Source organism: Candoia aspera, chromosome 3 (assembly GCF_035149785.1).
Source record: "Candoia aspera isolate rCanAsp1 chromosome 3, rCanAsp1.hap2, whole genome shotgun sequence".
Classification (NCBI taxonomy): domain Eukaryota; kingdom Metazoa; phylum Chordata; class Lepidosauria; order Squamata; family Boidae; genus Candoia; species Candoia aspera.
This window is the reverse complement of record NC_086155.1, coordinates 141,527,208-141,541,699: the sequence shown is the minus strand read 5'-3', so window position 1 is coordinate 141,541,699 and position 14,492 is coordinate 141,527,208. Positions and strand designations below refer to the sequence as shown.

General features: G+C 38.4%; 1 protein-coding gene across 2 annotated transcripts in view; it reads right to left on the bottom strand.

Moving 5' to 3' along the window:
• The window catches only part of PHACTR1 (phosphatase and actin regulator 1), a 134,658-nt gene that overhangs the window by 12,214 nt on the left and 107,952 nt on the right, over positions 1 to 14,492 (bottom strand). For both annotated transcript variants that reach the window (XM_063298900.1, XM_063298898.1), the window contains 4 exons: positions 13,561 to 13,766; positions 11,193 to 11,349; positions 6,780 to 6,835; positions 4,166 to 4,227 (listed from right to left, as the gene is read on the bottom strand). In XM_063298900.1, coding sequence (XP_063154970.1) covers positions 4,166 to 4,227; positions 6,780 to 6,835; positions 11,193 to 11,349; positions 13,561 to 13,766 — 481 coding nt within the window. The remainder of the gene's footprint in view (positions 1 to 4,165; positions 4,228 to 6,779; positions 6,836 to 11,192; positions 11,350 to 13,560; positions 13,767 to 14,492) is intronic.

The following is a 14,492-nucleotide window of genomic DNA, read 5'->3' as shown; positions in this document are numbered from 1 at the left end:
CCATCTGTTACTAAGCCAAATAAGAAAAAAAAATCCCCTGAAAGCTCTTTTTAAATATCAATGATGGGACCATAAGCTCAAATATGCAAAGGTAAATTTGACTTGTGCTATCTTTGTTCATGTTAAAATGCTATTCTTCTTTTACTTTCAATATACATTAAGGATATATTTAAGGATTATATTTTAAGGATTCTGTGGCTATTACTAAATGTCAAAGCTTCTGACAGTTTATCATCAAATGCTATTTAAATGGAGCAAGACTTTAAAAAACACTATATTTTGAAAATGACAGATGATCAAAGTAGATAACTTGATGGTCCAAAAATAGACTTAGGCTACAATCTTGCCCATGCTGAAGAAAAAGAAAAACCTTGCACAATCATATGAACAAATATTATTGCTACCAGAAAAGTACATATTTGGGATAGGAAAGGAAGGTAATATTTCAATATTGTATCACAAGCCAGGACAGTACCATTGAAGTAAAGAAATCACCAATGAATTCAGACAGCCACTTGTTGGTTTGCTGACTACTTAAAAAATCTTTCACTGCACAGCTCTAACCAGGTGGACAGCCAATCATCTGGAACATTTCACCATATACTGAACTGAATATTATGACCCTACAATATCAAAGGAGCCCAGAGAACTGGATCTCATGAGTGACTGGCTGTCCATATGATAGACTCTGAGATCTTACATCAGTCATTCTTCAGAGATTATCTGAATGTGACCAGGACTGACTTAGATCAGGTTGTGAGTGACCAATTTTGGGGCAAGTGCATAGCAAAACCTAAGATAATGATACACCATGCATATTCACTCAATGCAATTCATGAAAATTGTGCTTTGGACTGCACTTGCCTGTCTATCAAGCCATGGAACCAACAGCCATGCAGACAGGTTTGTAGATCTGGCTTTACCAAAGCCAAGACTGTAACTGGCACATCCAAGTACAACATTTTACTGTCTGAGTTATTGGCTGGCTATTATACGTGAATACCAAGGAAGGCTACTTTTCATACATTCTCTGCTGATACTTACTTCAGATGTTTCTATTACTTTACAAACCAATATTCAATAAGGTTGTATTTCCTTGTCTTCAGAACAGAGTAGACCCAGATATAAAATATCACCCATAGGGAAAAATATTATGCAGAGAAAGGCACATTAAGGGTAGTAAGTGTGCTATGGCTATTTCTGTAGTGTTCTAACTTTCTGCTGTGCTGTATCTGCACAATGCAAAAAACCTCCATCCTATTTGGATTAAGACATGATGGCTAGGGCTCAGATCTGTGTCTGTGTCTGAGAAGACAACCAGGAATGAACCTGGGATCCTTATTCTGACAAACTCCAAACTCTATTCCCTTTTTATAAGAAATACAAGTGAACCAAATGTAACATCTATTTCTGTTTCCTCACCTAATCTTTTTATCCTCTGGCTAGTCACACCACTCTCAAGATCCCATTATTTCAAACATTCCCTGCTGACTTGAGCCAATATGAGGTCAGCAAAGAAGATTTGTTGGCCTTCAATTCATTTATTTGTATTGCTTGCTTTCCTAAATGGGAGGGAGGAGGGCTATTGTCGTGCTACAGGCTGGTTCCAGAGGTAAATGCAAATGTTAAACTTGTTGACTTTCACGGAGTAGAGTTGAATAGAAATAATTATATTACTATATACCTTTTGATTTTTAAAAATTATGCATGATTGGCTAAATAAGAAAAATCTAACAAATATATCCTTTCGTATGGTAAAAGATTTGGAACAGCCAGCCTATCTATGAGAATCTGTGTCCAGATTTGTGAATGGCTGATTTAATATTACAAATAATCAAACATTATGGCTTCATTTTTAATTTTCTTTTGCCTTCTCCCAAATAGAAGAGCCAAATGGAATATTTTGTTCTTGATATTTTTTTCCTTATTCAGTGTTCACAGCTGATTGATATTCTGAAATTTCTGGCCTGTGTAGGAATGACATGGAACTTAATTTTTCCCTAGCTCTTGGGATTCATGTACTGTAAACAATTGACTTTTCAGGACTGAATCTGAATGGAAGAATGAGGCCAAAACCCAACTAGGTTCATTTTTATCTGTAAAACTGAGCAATAAAAGAGATAAGATTCAAAAAGAAACAGAAACAAAATAATGCAAGCAACTTTGATCCAGTAAGATGTGAGTTATAACCAGTAATAAAATGAACAGATTGGAGAAGAACTATAGCACAGCTCATTGTCTGGCATCTCTAGTTAAAAAGTCACCCAGTGTTGGGATAGATCTTTCCCTTTCTGGACTCTTGAGAAATGCAACAGAGAACAGTGGTTGCCTATATTGGTCAACTGACTCTACCTAAACCTCAGTTACAAAGTTGTTTGTACAGCAAACACTTTTCTGTGATGTGTTCATAGCACACTGGTGTGGATCATACAAGACAATGAAGGGGAGATGGACTGATCTGGAACCAAGGGTGTATCTGGATTAGCTTTTCATCCCTTTTGCCTTGGGGTAGGTAAAGGTAAAGGTTTCCCTTGACGTAAAGTCCAGTCGTGTCCGACTCTAGGGGGCGGTGCTCATCTCCGTTTCTAAGCCTTGGAGCCGGCGTTGTCATAGACACTTCTGGGTCATGTGGCCAGCATGACGACTCGGAACGCCGTTACCTTCCCGCCGAAGCGGTACCTATTGATCTACTCACATTTGCATGTTTTCGAACTGCTAGGTGAGCAGGAGCTGGGACGAGCAACGGGAGCTCACCCCGCCGCGCGGTTTCGAACCGCCGACCTTCCGATCGGCAGCTCAGCGGTTTAACCCGCAGCGCCACCGCGTCCCTTGCCTTGGGGTGCTTGATACATTTATTGAACAATCATTCATCACTAATTTCTCATCCAGTGAATTTTACTGGAGATTTAAATTGTATCTTGCATTAGTTACTGTCCAACCATTAATTCTATCTATTTTTCTCTCCATTAAAAAGCATGTTAAAAAGACAGAGTATCTCAATGATGCCTTTTGAAGAAGATCACGAGGGATATTGTATCCCAGGATATTTTCAACCAGACCTGAGATCTGGACAGTATGATCCAGGGAAAAGATGCAGCTGCTTTAAAGAGTTGAAGAAAGGTGCTACTTTCTCACCCCTGTTTACTATGAAGCCCTTTTTAAGAATCAGCTGCAAAATGCTGCAAAGCCTTGTTTGTAATTCCAATTAAAATTGCGCACATACACACATACATGACTACATGAGTTCAACTTGTAGTTTGTATATTTTTCATGTGTCAAAAGGTTTTCTGTTCTTTTTTCACTAACGATATAAGTATAAGAGTCCCTTCTTGTTGGGGGAGATGGGCGGCGATAAAAATTTGATAAATAAAAATAAAAAATAAGATATAAGATATAAGTATGTATGTATGTATGTATGTTTGTGTCTGTGTGTGTGTATTTTCCAAAAACGTACATTCTTCTCAAATGATTTATTTCCATTCAATTCAACTGTCTCAAATAATCTGACTTCCTTTCTCTATAAGTTTATTCTTCCATTTACTACCTGATCAGCAGTGTACAGAAAAATTCAGTAAAAACAAAATTAGGCTAATATTGAGTGCTTTTGAAAAATAACTTTATTTTCAAAAAACAGTCCCTAGTTTTTCCTTATTCATGGTTTTACTATCAGAGAAATAGCAAAGATCATGTGTTATGCTTGGAGTAAAGCACATGTATGCCCATTAAAAGAAAACGGAATTTTTGGGACATACCATTGCATGAACTTATTAAAACAAAAAACAAGAGGGGGTTGTATTAGTGGAAATGGGTGCAACTTAGAGCTGCACAGTTTGTGATCCACCAAGCCCAGTACATAATTTGCAACATCTCGAGTGCTTGATAACCCTTCCTCAATTTTTGAAGCTCCGAGCAATTACTGAATTCCTCATGGGCCACTTTTGTGCATACATGTCTGCTAATTCTGCTGGTGTCTCTATCCGCAGCATTTAGGATTTCAAAGCTATATCAAGAGAAAATGCCTCAAGGATTCCTCGTAAGGAATAAAGCGTTTGGAAAATATGCTCTTCAGGAAACAAACACATCAGAGACAAAAATGGTAAAGAATTTCACATCTGCTTCAAAGCTTCAAGGTTTCCAAGAAGGACAAAACCAAGTAATTTCATACCTTGCGGGTTAACCTTCTCTTGATCTCTCGTTTTTCTTCCTGTTCCTCTTGCTCATTCCGTGCTAGAAAAGATTGACAAAGTTCTAAACTTGCATGCATTTAAAAAATGACAAGGGGTGTTTAGTGCCCCTTGCTCACTTGGACACAAATTTCTGTGCACCTCAAAAACATCAAAATTCTGTACTCTCTAGTTATACTGTACTGTATGTCAGCATGCATTTGACTTATTAACATGACTTGGGTTATGACAGCAATCATGTAGGAAACCAAGATGTCATCAACCTCTGCTCTTCAAGATCTATCAGCTACAGATAAAAGTATAGAATAATCCTGACAGGGCAAGCCTTTCAGAGCTCAGCCTGGTATCTTGTTTCTATGGAAGAGTTTCTAGAATGTCCCCAAAATACTACAGAAACTATACAAAAATACAACACAGCTTCCATGCATATCCCATGAATTTAAACTTTCCAGGAAATGTGCTTCAACATACTGCTTCATCTGCAACACTTCCTGGACCCATCATGACAACATTTCATTATATGCAGTTACACATATCATTTAGGGAGATACTGTTTGGTTATACATTGTTAGAGCCAAAACAGCCATTGAAGGATTGCAAACAGACTTATTGTATTATTTAAAAAGCCACAGAATGGATAGATCAAGACTCAGAAAGGAACTGCAAAGAACTGCCAACTAGAGTCATGTATGTGAGATGGGTGGCTATATAAATTGAAATAACAGCAACTGTAACTAGCTGTCACATGTAAAGATGCATCTTTGATCTCATTTGCATCACAAGTACCTTGCAATTTCATGAGATCAAATATTTTTTGGGAGTATCATCACCACAATCTCTATGATGATCAGGAATATTTTTTAGATTTGAAATTTGTCTGGGGCGTGGGTTTATTTATTATTTTTATTTAATTCAATTTGGACACTGCCTAATTCCAACTGACTCTGTTCACAAATAGTAACATAAGAAATAATACAAACCCCAAACAAGATGGCACTGGGCACAATATACAAAGAGAAAGCAAAAATAACAGACACACCCAGCAAGGGGCCCCATCCATCAAGGTCTGGGAGAACAATGTGTGGACTTCAAGGCTTTTTGAAATGCCAACAGGGTTGGAGCCACATGGATTTCAGGGGGGATCTCATTCCACAGGGCAGATGCTGCAACAAAGAAGTCATGCTTCCTGGGTCCTGATAGATGACACTGTTTCATTGAAAGGACCTGGAGCACACCAACTGTGCTGGCACATCCTGGCCAGGCAGAAACCTTGGGAGATAGGCAGTCCCTCAAGCAACCTGGCCCTACACCATGTAGAGCTTTATAGGTAATAATTAGCACCTTGAATCACACCTGGAAGTGGACTGGCAACCAGTGTAGCTTGCAGAGCAGAGATGTTACATAGACATACCAAGGCATGCCTATCACTGTCCACGCCTCTGCATTTTGGAGCAGCTGAAGCTTCTGAGTGGTTTTCAAGGCAGTCCCATGTAGAGCATATTGCAGCAGTCAAGCCTTGAGGTGACTAGGGCATGAGTGACTGTCTGAAGGGCCTCTTGATTCAGGTTGCGATTATCAGAAGTGCAGTTGTAAGACTGACCACAATGGAGTAACTGCAGATATATAGCTGGCTTGCTTCTCAAAGCATGCATGCTGAGACACATTCTTACTAGCATTCAGTTATTAACTGCATCACAATACTAATCATTTCATTGGAACTTATGTTCAAGTTGATTTGCTTAAGATTAATGTCCTACAGCAAGAGAAGTTTAATTAAACTATTTTCTCTACTTAATTATTTATGGCTAAACATCTTAAACTATTTTCACATCAAATATAGTCGTACCAATATGATTTTTGCTCAGGCTGAGATATTATTAATTCAGTTTATACAGCAAACACTCCAGTATAAGGAAAAAAATGGCTTTTCTGCTAAAAAAAACTTTGTGGCATGAAAATGTAATTATATATTTCATTAGGAATGACTTGCATACTTTCAGATATTTGGCCAAGGCTGTACTTTCACATATTTTTATCTAGCATTAGTTCCATTGCATTTTACTGGATTTTCTTTTCAACAGACATATATAAAACTATACTTTTTGGCTGAATTCTATTCACTCATTCTTAGTTGAAAACACACTGAAGTCAGTGGGGCATTATTTCTGAATAAATCTGTACAGGACATTTTGGTAAAAAAAAAGAAAAGAAATAATGCTTCTTTACTTGAATATCCTGAGCTGACCCCAGTATGTTCCCATTTGAACGTTAAGCTGAAACACCTAAACATAAATATATCTTTACAAGCAATCGGTTTTGGATAATAACAGCAATGCAAGAGTATAATGTATGCCTGGCTCAGGCAGGTAAGGCAGAAGAATGGAACCTCCATTCTGGATGGGTCCCCTAGAGCAGTGTTTCTCATCCCTGTCAAGTTCAAGATGTGTGGACCTCAATTCCCAGAATTCCCCACCAGCATTCTGGGAGTTGAAATCCACACACCTTAAAGTTGCCAAGGTTGAGAAACACTACCCTAGAGCATACTGACATTGTACGACTCTTCCTTGATTTAAATTTAAATTTGTAGCTACTCACGTTTGAGAATATTCCTTTGTTCTAATTCTTCAGCAGTTGGTCTCTGGCTCAGCCGTCTGTAGAAAAAGCCCAATATCAATTTTTGCACCATATCAGGACCTCCAGCCTTCAATATTTGGCAGAGTTATTCTTCAGGAGATAATGTAAGAGCTCAGGAAATGACATTATTCCTACATAGATATGGATGTTACTGAGCAAAACACGCACTTGTACTTTTCTTTATTGCCAACCAAGGGGAAACCAAACATGCTGTGTCATATTAGACATGCCCCTTCAGGCTAATTAGTGGAGAGTTAGATGAGGCAGATATCTTTTACTCAATTTCCTTCCTTCTATGCCAGCTTCCTGACTCTCATGAGTATGACATCAGTTCTGTGTTCCTCGTTGTATGAGCCTCCAAACTGTGTAGAGTTCAAAACAATCCAGGGAAACTACCAGGCATGGTACCTATGCTCAGAACAGGGCTTCTTCTTTGCTCCTCAGATCCTGCTTTCCATCTAAATGCCTGTCTTCAGATTCTGGAATAAAACCTGGAGGAGGATGGAAGCTGAAATGAGATGACCTCCAGCCAATATGAAGGTCATCATATTATAGGTTTCTGCCTTAACATAAAAATAGAAAGCTGTCTGCTCTGACCAATAGTGGTCATCTTGTGCAAGGATTCCAGCCTGCCAATTCACCATAGCCTTTTCAACCTATTAATCAAAAATCATATTTAAAAGTTGAACGAGTCTCCTGATAGCTGAGAATATATTGTGAATAAAAATGTATCTCATCTGATTGTTTTTGTTTCCTAGCTCAGGAATATGAGGAACCAGTGTGGTATAGTGGTTAAGTTGCTGACTAGAGTGGGGAAATCCAAGTTCAATCCACCCTTAGCTATGGAAACTCACTGGGTAACTTTAGGTGGTCACTCTTTCTCAATCCAATCTATCTCGCAGGATTGTTGCTATGGGGGAAATATTGGAGGAAAGAGTGCTCAGTATGACACCTTGAGCTTCTGGTGGAAAGGGGGGATATAAATCCAACAAACAAACACAACAGATCACCAACCAGCCTTCTGCCAATGGAAACAGTGAGTAATTCACAGTATACAGTAGCTGGGAAAGGCACCAGACTCTTACAAGATCCCAAGGAGTATTATTGCACTATGAGCACAGGGAACCAGGGCCAGTGACCAATTTTCTCTGCATGCATCTTTCTTTCTTCAGGCTGCATTTGCACAACACTTTTAACCAGGTTACTGCCTGAACTTATTTTCTGAATTTGCCCAGTACTCTGAACCATAAACTAACGAAGGAGGCTGGGTTTGCATTACAGGTATACCCCAAAAATAAAACAACAAAATAATGATCAGAACAAAAACCAAGGCTAAAACTAACAAGTTTCACCTATTGTGCAAATAGAGATACAAGGTCTTTATCTGAACTATATAGGGTGAACACTACTGCAGAGCTCCATTGCAGCATCTGTAGGCCAAATCAGATGTCAGTTTAAATACTTTTTGCTGCCACATCTTATTCCTTTTCCTTAAGCTAGAGCTCAGTACTCTACTCCCACAAGACACACATTTAACAACTATTAGATGACTGTTCTGTTTTAAATGGAGTATTTCAAATTCATGCCTCACTCATTTTAATAACCAGAATAAATTGATCCCAGGCCTTGCAATCCATCAGAGACAGAGATGTTATAGCATCCAATACACTTCCTGTTTGTGATGAAAATTCCTTATTTTATACTATATCTAATTTTCACCTACAAGCATCTCTACTAATGCTTTCTTTGGAGTTTAAAGCAACAGGAGAAATTCTTCAAAATCATCTAAATCAGTTTTCTTATGAAGATGGAGAGGTCTAGTTGAAAGTTGATGGGTATGATTATTGTCTATGGAGTCATGTATTCAAAATGTTTGTTGTCCCTGCTGCAATTAATGTAGTTAATTTAATCAGATGCTGTTCTAAGACTTCAGGGACTTTCTTTAGAATGTTGCATTTCTAATGAAAAGTTATTAAAATTGTCAACTGCAGTCACATTCTGCATTTCAACTGTTCCCAGCAGACTATAAAGTAATTTTTAAGTTTTTCTTGACTCTGCTAAGAGCTCTAGTGAATAATAACTTTGGTTCTGGTTTCTTTACCTAACACAGATGGTTTAGTATACCAGCTCTAATTCTCTGTGAAAAAGCTTTGAATGAATGATTGCAATATATTAAAGAAGAGTTTGAGGTCCTCTTCAAGCAAGTAGTGCAAACTTTGGGTAACAAGAATGCAAAAGCAGGAGGAGATAGATGGGGGGCGGAATGTCAAACAGAGAGTAGTGGTTCCTCTCACTTTGGGCAGTAGCATCTCCATTACTGGCTACAATCCCAACCAATGACCTCTGGAGTGCCTCTTGTTCCCATCAAATCAGTTGATCCCATCAACTGAGGATCTTCATAGTATAGCAGCATTGTCATGTATACTTCAATATCTGAGCACAGATGGTTGGTTTTAAAAAAAAATCTCACAGCCAAAGTTAAAATAACTTAAAGTGATATGACAACTGAAAGGCTGAAACTGAAAATGGAAATACAACATGAACTGTTGTATTTCCTTCTTAGTTTTAAAGATAAACTCTCAGACAGAATGACAAAAGTTCTTTGTAAGCTTTATTAGACACAATGCTTCAGAATTATATGAAATAATTAAACAGTAGGGTAAATTATTATTTTCTTTGGCTGGATTTTGCACATTAGGGGTATGAGAGAAATTTGATCAATCCACATCTTAATACAAAAACTTTTGATTCAGTAAAGGAACTGAAGCTCGGATAGCTTTTACATTCACTCATAATTGGTCTTTGTTTCGGTGTACTCATATTAATAATGTATAAAATACATTAGGAGAAAACTGCTTGCAAAATATGTATATCAGGGAAGATGAAAAGTACACATTTTCCTATATGAACTTTATTTGCATTAGCTTTGATATCAGACTAAACTAATGGACTCATCATTCTTAAGTGTGAGGCTGAAAATAGCTTGCTCTGGTCACCTTCCCAATTTATTATTAGTGAAGCAAAACAAAAGTAGTAGCCTTCTGTAAAACATTTGCTAGTTGTAACTAAATAAATGGCACACATATAGAGCAAATTAAGGCCTTTAACTATCTGGGGGTCATTTTTCAATCTTCTGCAGTGTGGAGGGGACAAATAAAAGCTACTCCTAAAGGGCCTGCAGCAGTGTTTCTCAACCTTAACAACTTGTAAAATATGTGGACTTCAACTCCCAGAATTCCCCAGCCAGTGAGGCTGGCTAGGGAGTTCTGGGAGTTGAAGTCCACACATCTTAAAGTTGCCAAGGTTGAGAAACACTAAGGTAATGTAATTCTGCATTTGACAGTAGCGGGGGCTGGGGGGCAATTTTGTGCCTGCTGCTATAAACATCTTCAAAGTCAAGGTGAGCAATCTCCTCCACTGTGGTTCATGGATTTGCAATTCAAAGATCCAAGTCTTCTAGAAACAGTGCAAACTTAATTTCTAAGAGAGATGCTCTGAGTCTCTTACTGTACTTCCAATTTCCTTCTGAATTTGGAAGTCAGGCTGTCCTCCTTAGAGGCTCAAATGAGATTTTACTGCCTTAAATCCTGGCCAAAACTGATTTCTAGTGATGGATTTTTGACTTCCATGATTCTGCTAGAGGACTTCTCATCATTCTGGAAGAAAGAAGGAATAGAACTGAAGCATATACAGTACACTACAGTTTATCAGCCTAATACTTTATCTCATTGGGGACCAGGAGAGCCAATACTGAAGCTGAGCTGAAACAAAAGGATTTTGATACTGATCTCCAAAAATATCAGAGAACAACCCCCCTTTTCAGTGGTGGTGGTTTGTCTTGTTAACTATTCAACCCAGCCAATTACTTAGATAGACTCTCACGCCTATCACACTAAACGGCCATTCTTTGACCAGGTTTAACACCCTGTCATCTATGCAAATGGAAGAGAGATACAGCAACATCCCAATGCAAGACCATTTCTGCCTTGCCCATTGGAGGAATCTGAACAAACCATGCAGGTATTATTGTGCTGTCCTATTATTCAATTTAGCAAACTGACCTAATAACTCCCTTGTTATCTACAGTAAGCCTCTCGGTAGGCTCAGCTGGGAGAATGCTTGCTTTTCACTGCCTGGCCTCGTGCTAGAAATCTCCAGAAGGGTATGAAGTTCTGTTCTGTGGTCACTGCAGTCTAGAGGCTATTGGTACAGGTTTGCTTGCTAACCATATACACGTATGATGTTACAGAAATGCCCTTTCAGATTGTTTCTTTTTTGCAATTTCTGAATGTTTCGATTATTTGTAACATGGAAGGGCCACATTCCATTACATTGCTGTTGGTGCCAAGGAGAGGAGTCTATGGTTCTTCTTACCTTGTCAGCTTGGTGCCAATCTGCTGCCTGAGCTCCAGCCGCTCCTCATCGGTCTGCATGGGGAGGATGTTCTTTTCCTCCAGCTCACGCTTCGATGGCCTGTTGCTCAACTTGATAGCTAAAGAATCTTTCCTGCAAACTTTCATTGCCAGGGAACCTTGGGTAGAAAGAACCATGTTCAATTTAACTGCTGCAGCAAAGTTACAGGAACTTGAGTTTTTGTCTTCATCTACACTTGCAGAAACTTTGAATATTGAATGAGAGAGCCCATTTCAAAAGCATTTCCACTTGTTTAGTGTGCTCTCTTATGAAGGTGAATGTTTCAGTGCTAAGTATAACGTTATTTCATCCCTCCATGAATGCAAAGTGGATTATTTTGTATGTGAGACAAGGGTTGTACATATGGAAGTGGCTTCAGGTTTCCAATCACAGCTAGCAAGACAGCTCTTCTTCAGACTCAAGACTTCCTACTATTGTCATCCCAAGGGCAGAAGAGAGCAGCAGACCTGACAGGCCACTGAAAGCAGAGCAACCATAGTTTGGATGAAGGATTGTGGGAAAGGAAAGTGGGGCTAATGCCCTCCTCCCTGCCTCATGGTCCTAAGTTCAAGGAACTGATATCCCCTTCCCTTCCTTTTAAAGTGAAAGAATGCTGTAATGGTAGAAAAGTACAATATAAATGACAAAATAAATAAAAATTGGTGGGCTTCAACCTATAGATATGAAGAAGAATGGGTAGCATCTGCTATTCCCTCTGTTTAATGATACCTCTTGCCAATCCCATCATGTCAGTCAAGAACATTGTTAATGAGCCCCATCACCAGAAATTTTTTCTTGCTTCTGCAGTGGGCCATATTCCCATGACATCAAGCTTAAGCAATATTGATGTGAATTGTCTGCTGCTTCATTGGATATTGTTTTTCAATGCCAGATTTTTTCACTTTTTTTTTTTTGGTGACAAAGGGTTAAGACTGTTATATTTTTGTTGCTGCATCTTATATTTGCAACTAGGGAAACAAGGCGGCAGGGCAGTAAAGAAGACAGAAAGGATTGGATTGCACCCTCCCGTTCCACTGCAGTGCAAACCTATTTCCTTTTTTGGAAATCTCTGGCTGAAAAGCAACATGCTCAGTGCTGTTTGGAAGATGATGAGAATGTGATTGGTAGGTCGGTAAAGGGAATGGACTTGTCAGGAGGAAAGGTAAAGTACAGGAACATATGGCAAGCCTCAATAACTGACAACAGCAAAGGAGGGGAAGACTCCATGTTATAAATTCTGGATGAACGTTACATTTTTGCGCACTGAAAATATGTAGGGTAAAAAGAATGTGGGGTACTGTCAGCACCTGGCATTCAGAAAGAGCTATGGGGCTCTAGGATATCACAGATAACTAGATTAGCCCCTTGGAAAATGTTCCACCTTATCTCAGAGTATTCTTCTTCCCAGTTGCTCAGGAGATATGGTGGTTCCAAGTCTTCTAAGCCAGGGGTTTTCAAATCTTTTCAGAGCATAGACTCCTGAAACTCCTCTAGTGATAGAAAATTGGCTGCATTCAAGTAACTTTTTTGGGGGGGGTTCTTGGTCTTTCATGGAACCCCCATCAAGTTCTTGCAGAACCCTAGGGTTCCACAGAACAGAGTTTGAAAAACAAACTAACTCATCTTTTCTAGCAACATTTGAGCATTGCTGCTGTTGCTACTGTTCACCTTCATTCCCTGACTGCTACAGCTCATACATAAGACTTGGTGTGGCAGACGTAAGAAGCTGAATGTCTTTTCAGAGCTTTTCAAATCTGCATATGAATATGCAATGATATAAACAGATATATCATGAGTCATCAAACCTTTTCAGGTTTTGTCCAATCCCACCGTGCTCCAATATCACCTGAAATCTTGTAAGGCCATCTAATGTTATTCTCCAAGCTTTCTCTGGTGAGATTGGAAAACTCTCACAAGATTTGGTTATCTCATAAACCGCTGGCCATTTTTAAATGTTAAAGTATTTTCATTTAGTTCAATGGCAACAGTCCCTTCAGGAGTTATGAATGGAACCATAGATGTTGTCTTGATGCCCTCTAGGAGAGATCAAGTGAAAGCTATACATTTCCTGATTTATCACTTTTACTTGCATATCTGGACATGTTAATTCCCAGAAGAATCCTCACATTATTAAGGTAAGGTTTTCTCATATGCTTTATTTCCCATACAGAACTATTTCACCACAGAAAAGTTAGCCATCTGAGAACTAGGCAACATTTTCTCTTTATGATCTATTCAAAGCAGTTGCAAGAATCAGTATTGCTTTCTTTAGCACTGTATGAAAAGAACAAATGTTTAATGTGACTTACAAATAATGAGCTTTTCTTACTTGAAAATAATGAGCTGTCATCATCATCCTCTTCCTCATCCTCTTCTTCCCTTGTATAGAGGCATGAAGAATCACCAAAGTCAGATTCATGAGGCACATTTTCTTTATTGTCATCACATTCGATCACAACAGTTGGCACTTGTCTCATATCTGAAAGGCCTCCAGGTCCAGTCTTTGTGATGCTGTCACCCCCATGTAAACTGGAGCTTTAAGAGTCAAGAAATAATTCTTAAGAATCAAATGCTATGTCAGCATCTCTCAGGTTAAAACAGTCAACTATAACAGAGAACTTTGGATATGCTGAGCTTGGACACTTGTAACAAAGGTGATGATCTACTCCTGGAAGAACAATTGTGCGACAGACTAAGAGTTGGCTTCAATTTGTCAGCTTTCAGCCTTTGAATTAGCTTTTTATGGTCAAGATTTAACGTTACTTAAAAACCGAACCATAATGATGTTCAAAAATGTAACTTCAAAACTTGAAAAGCCTGACACTACTTTTCCTCCTGTCTCCTCTCTCTCTCATCTCATCTCACTTCTACCTCTATCTTTGCTTTTTTAGTTTTGTATGCTTAATTGTTTAGTTATTTTTCCAGTGGTTTTTTTTTCCCTATCTCTTCTTTACCCTTTCTAGGTCCCCCTGCTTTTTTTTGGTTTTTTTGAAGCATATAGTCTATTGTATAATATTTTAGGGTTTTTTTGTTTTCTAGAGTAAATAATCTTTTATACACTGATAACATAATTAGATACTTTTACATTTTATATATTATATTACATATCAGGATGTAAAGCTTTTTAAGAAATGTTATTTGTAACTTTTAAAACCTTATTTTTTTTTTAAAAGGTGTCACATTTTTAGAGCAATGAGGATCTTGTGACAGCTCTCTACTCTTCTTATTCTTGTGCAGTGGATTCTGAAAAAATCAGACTGG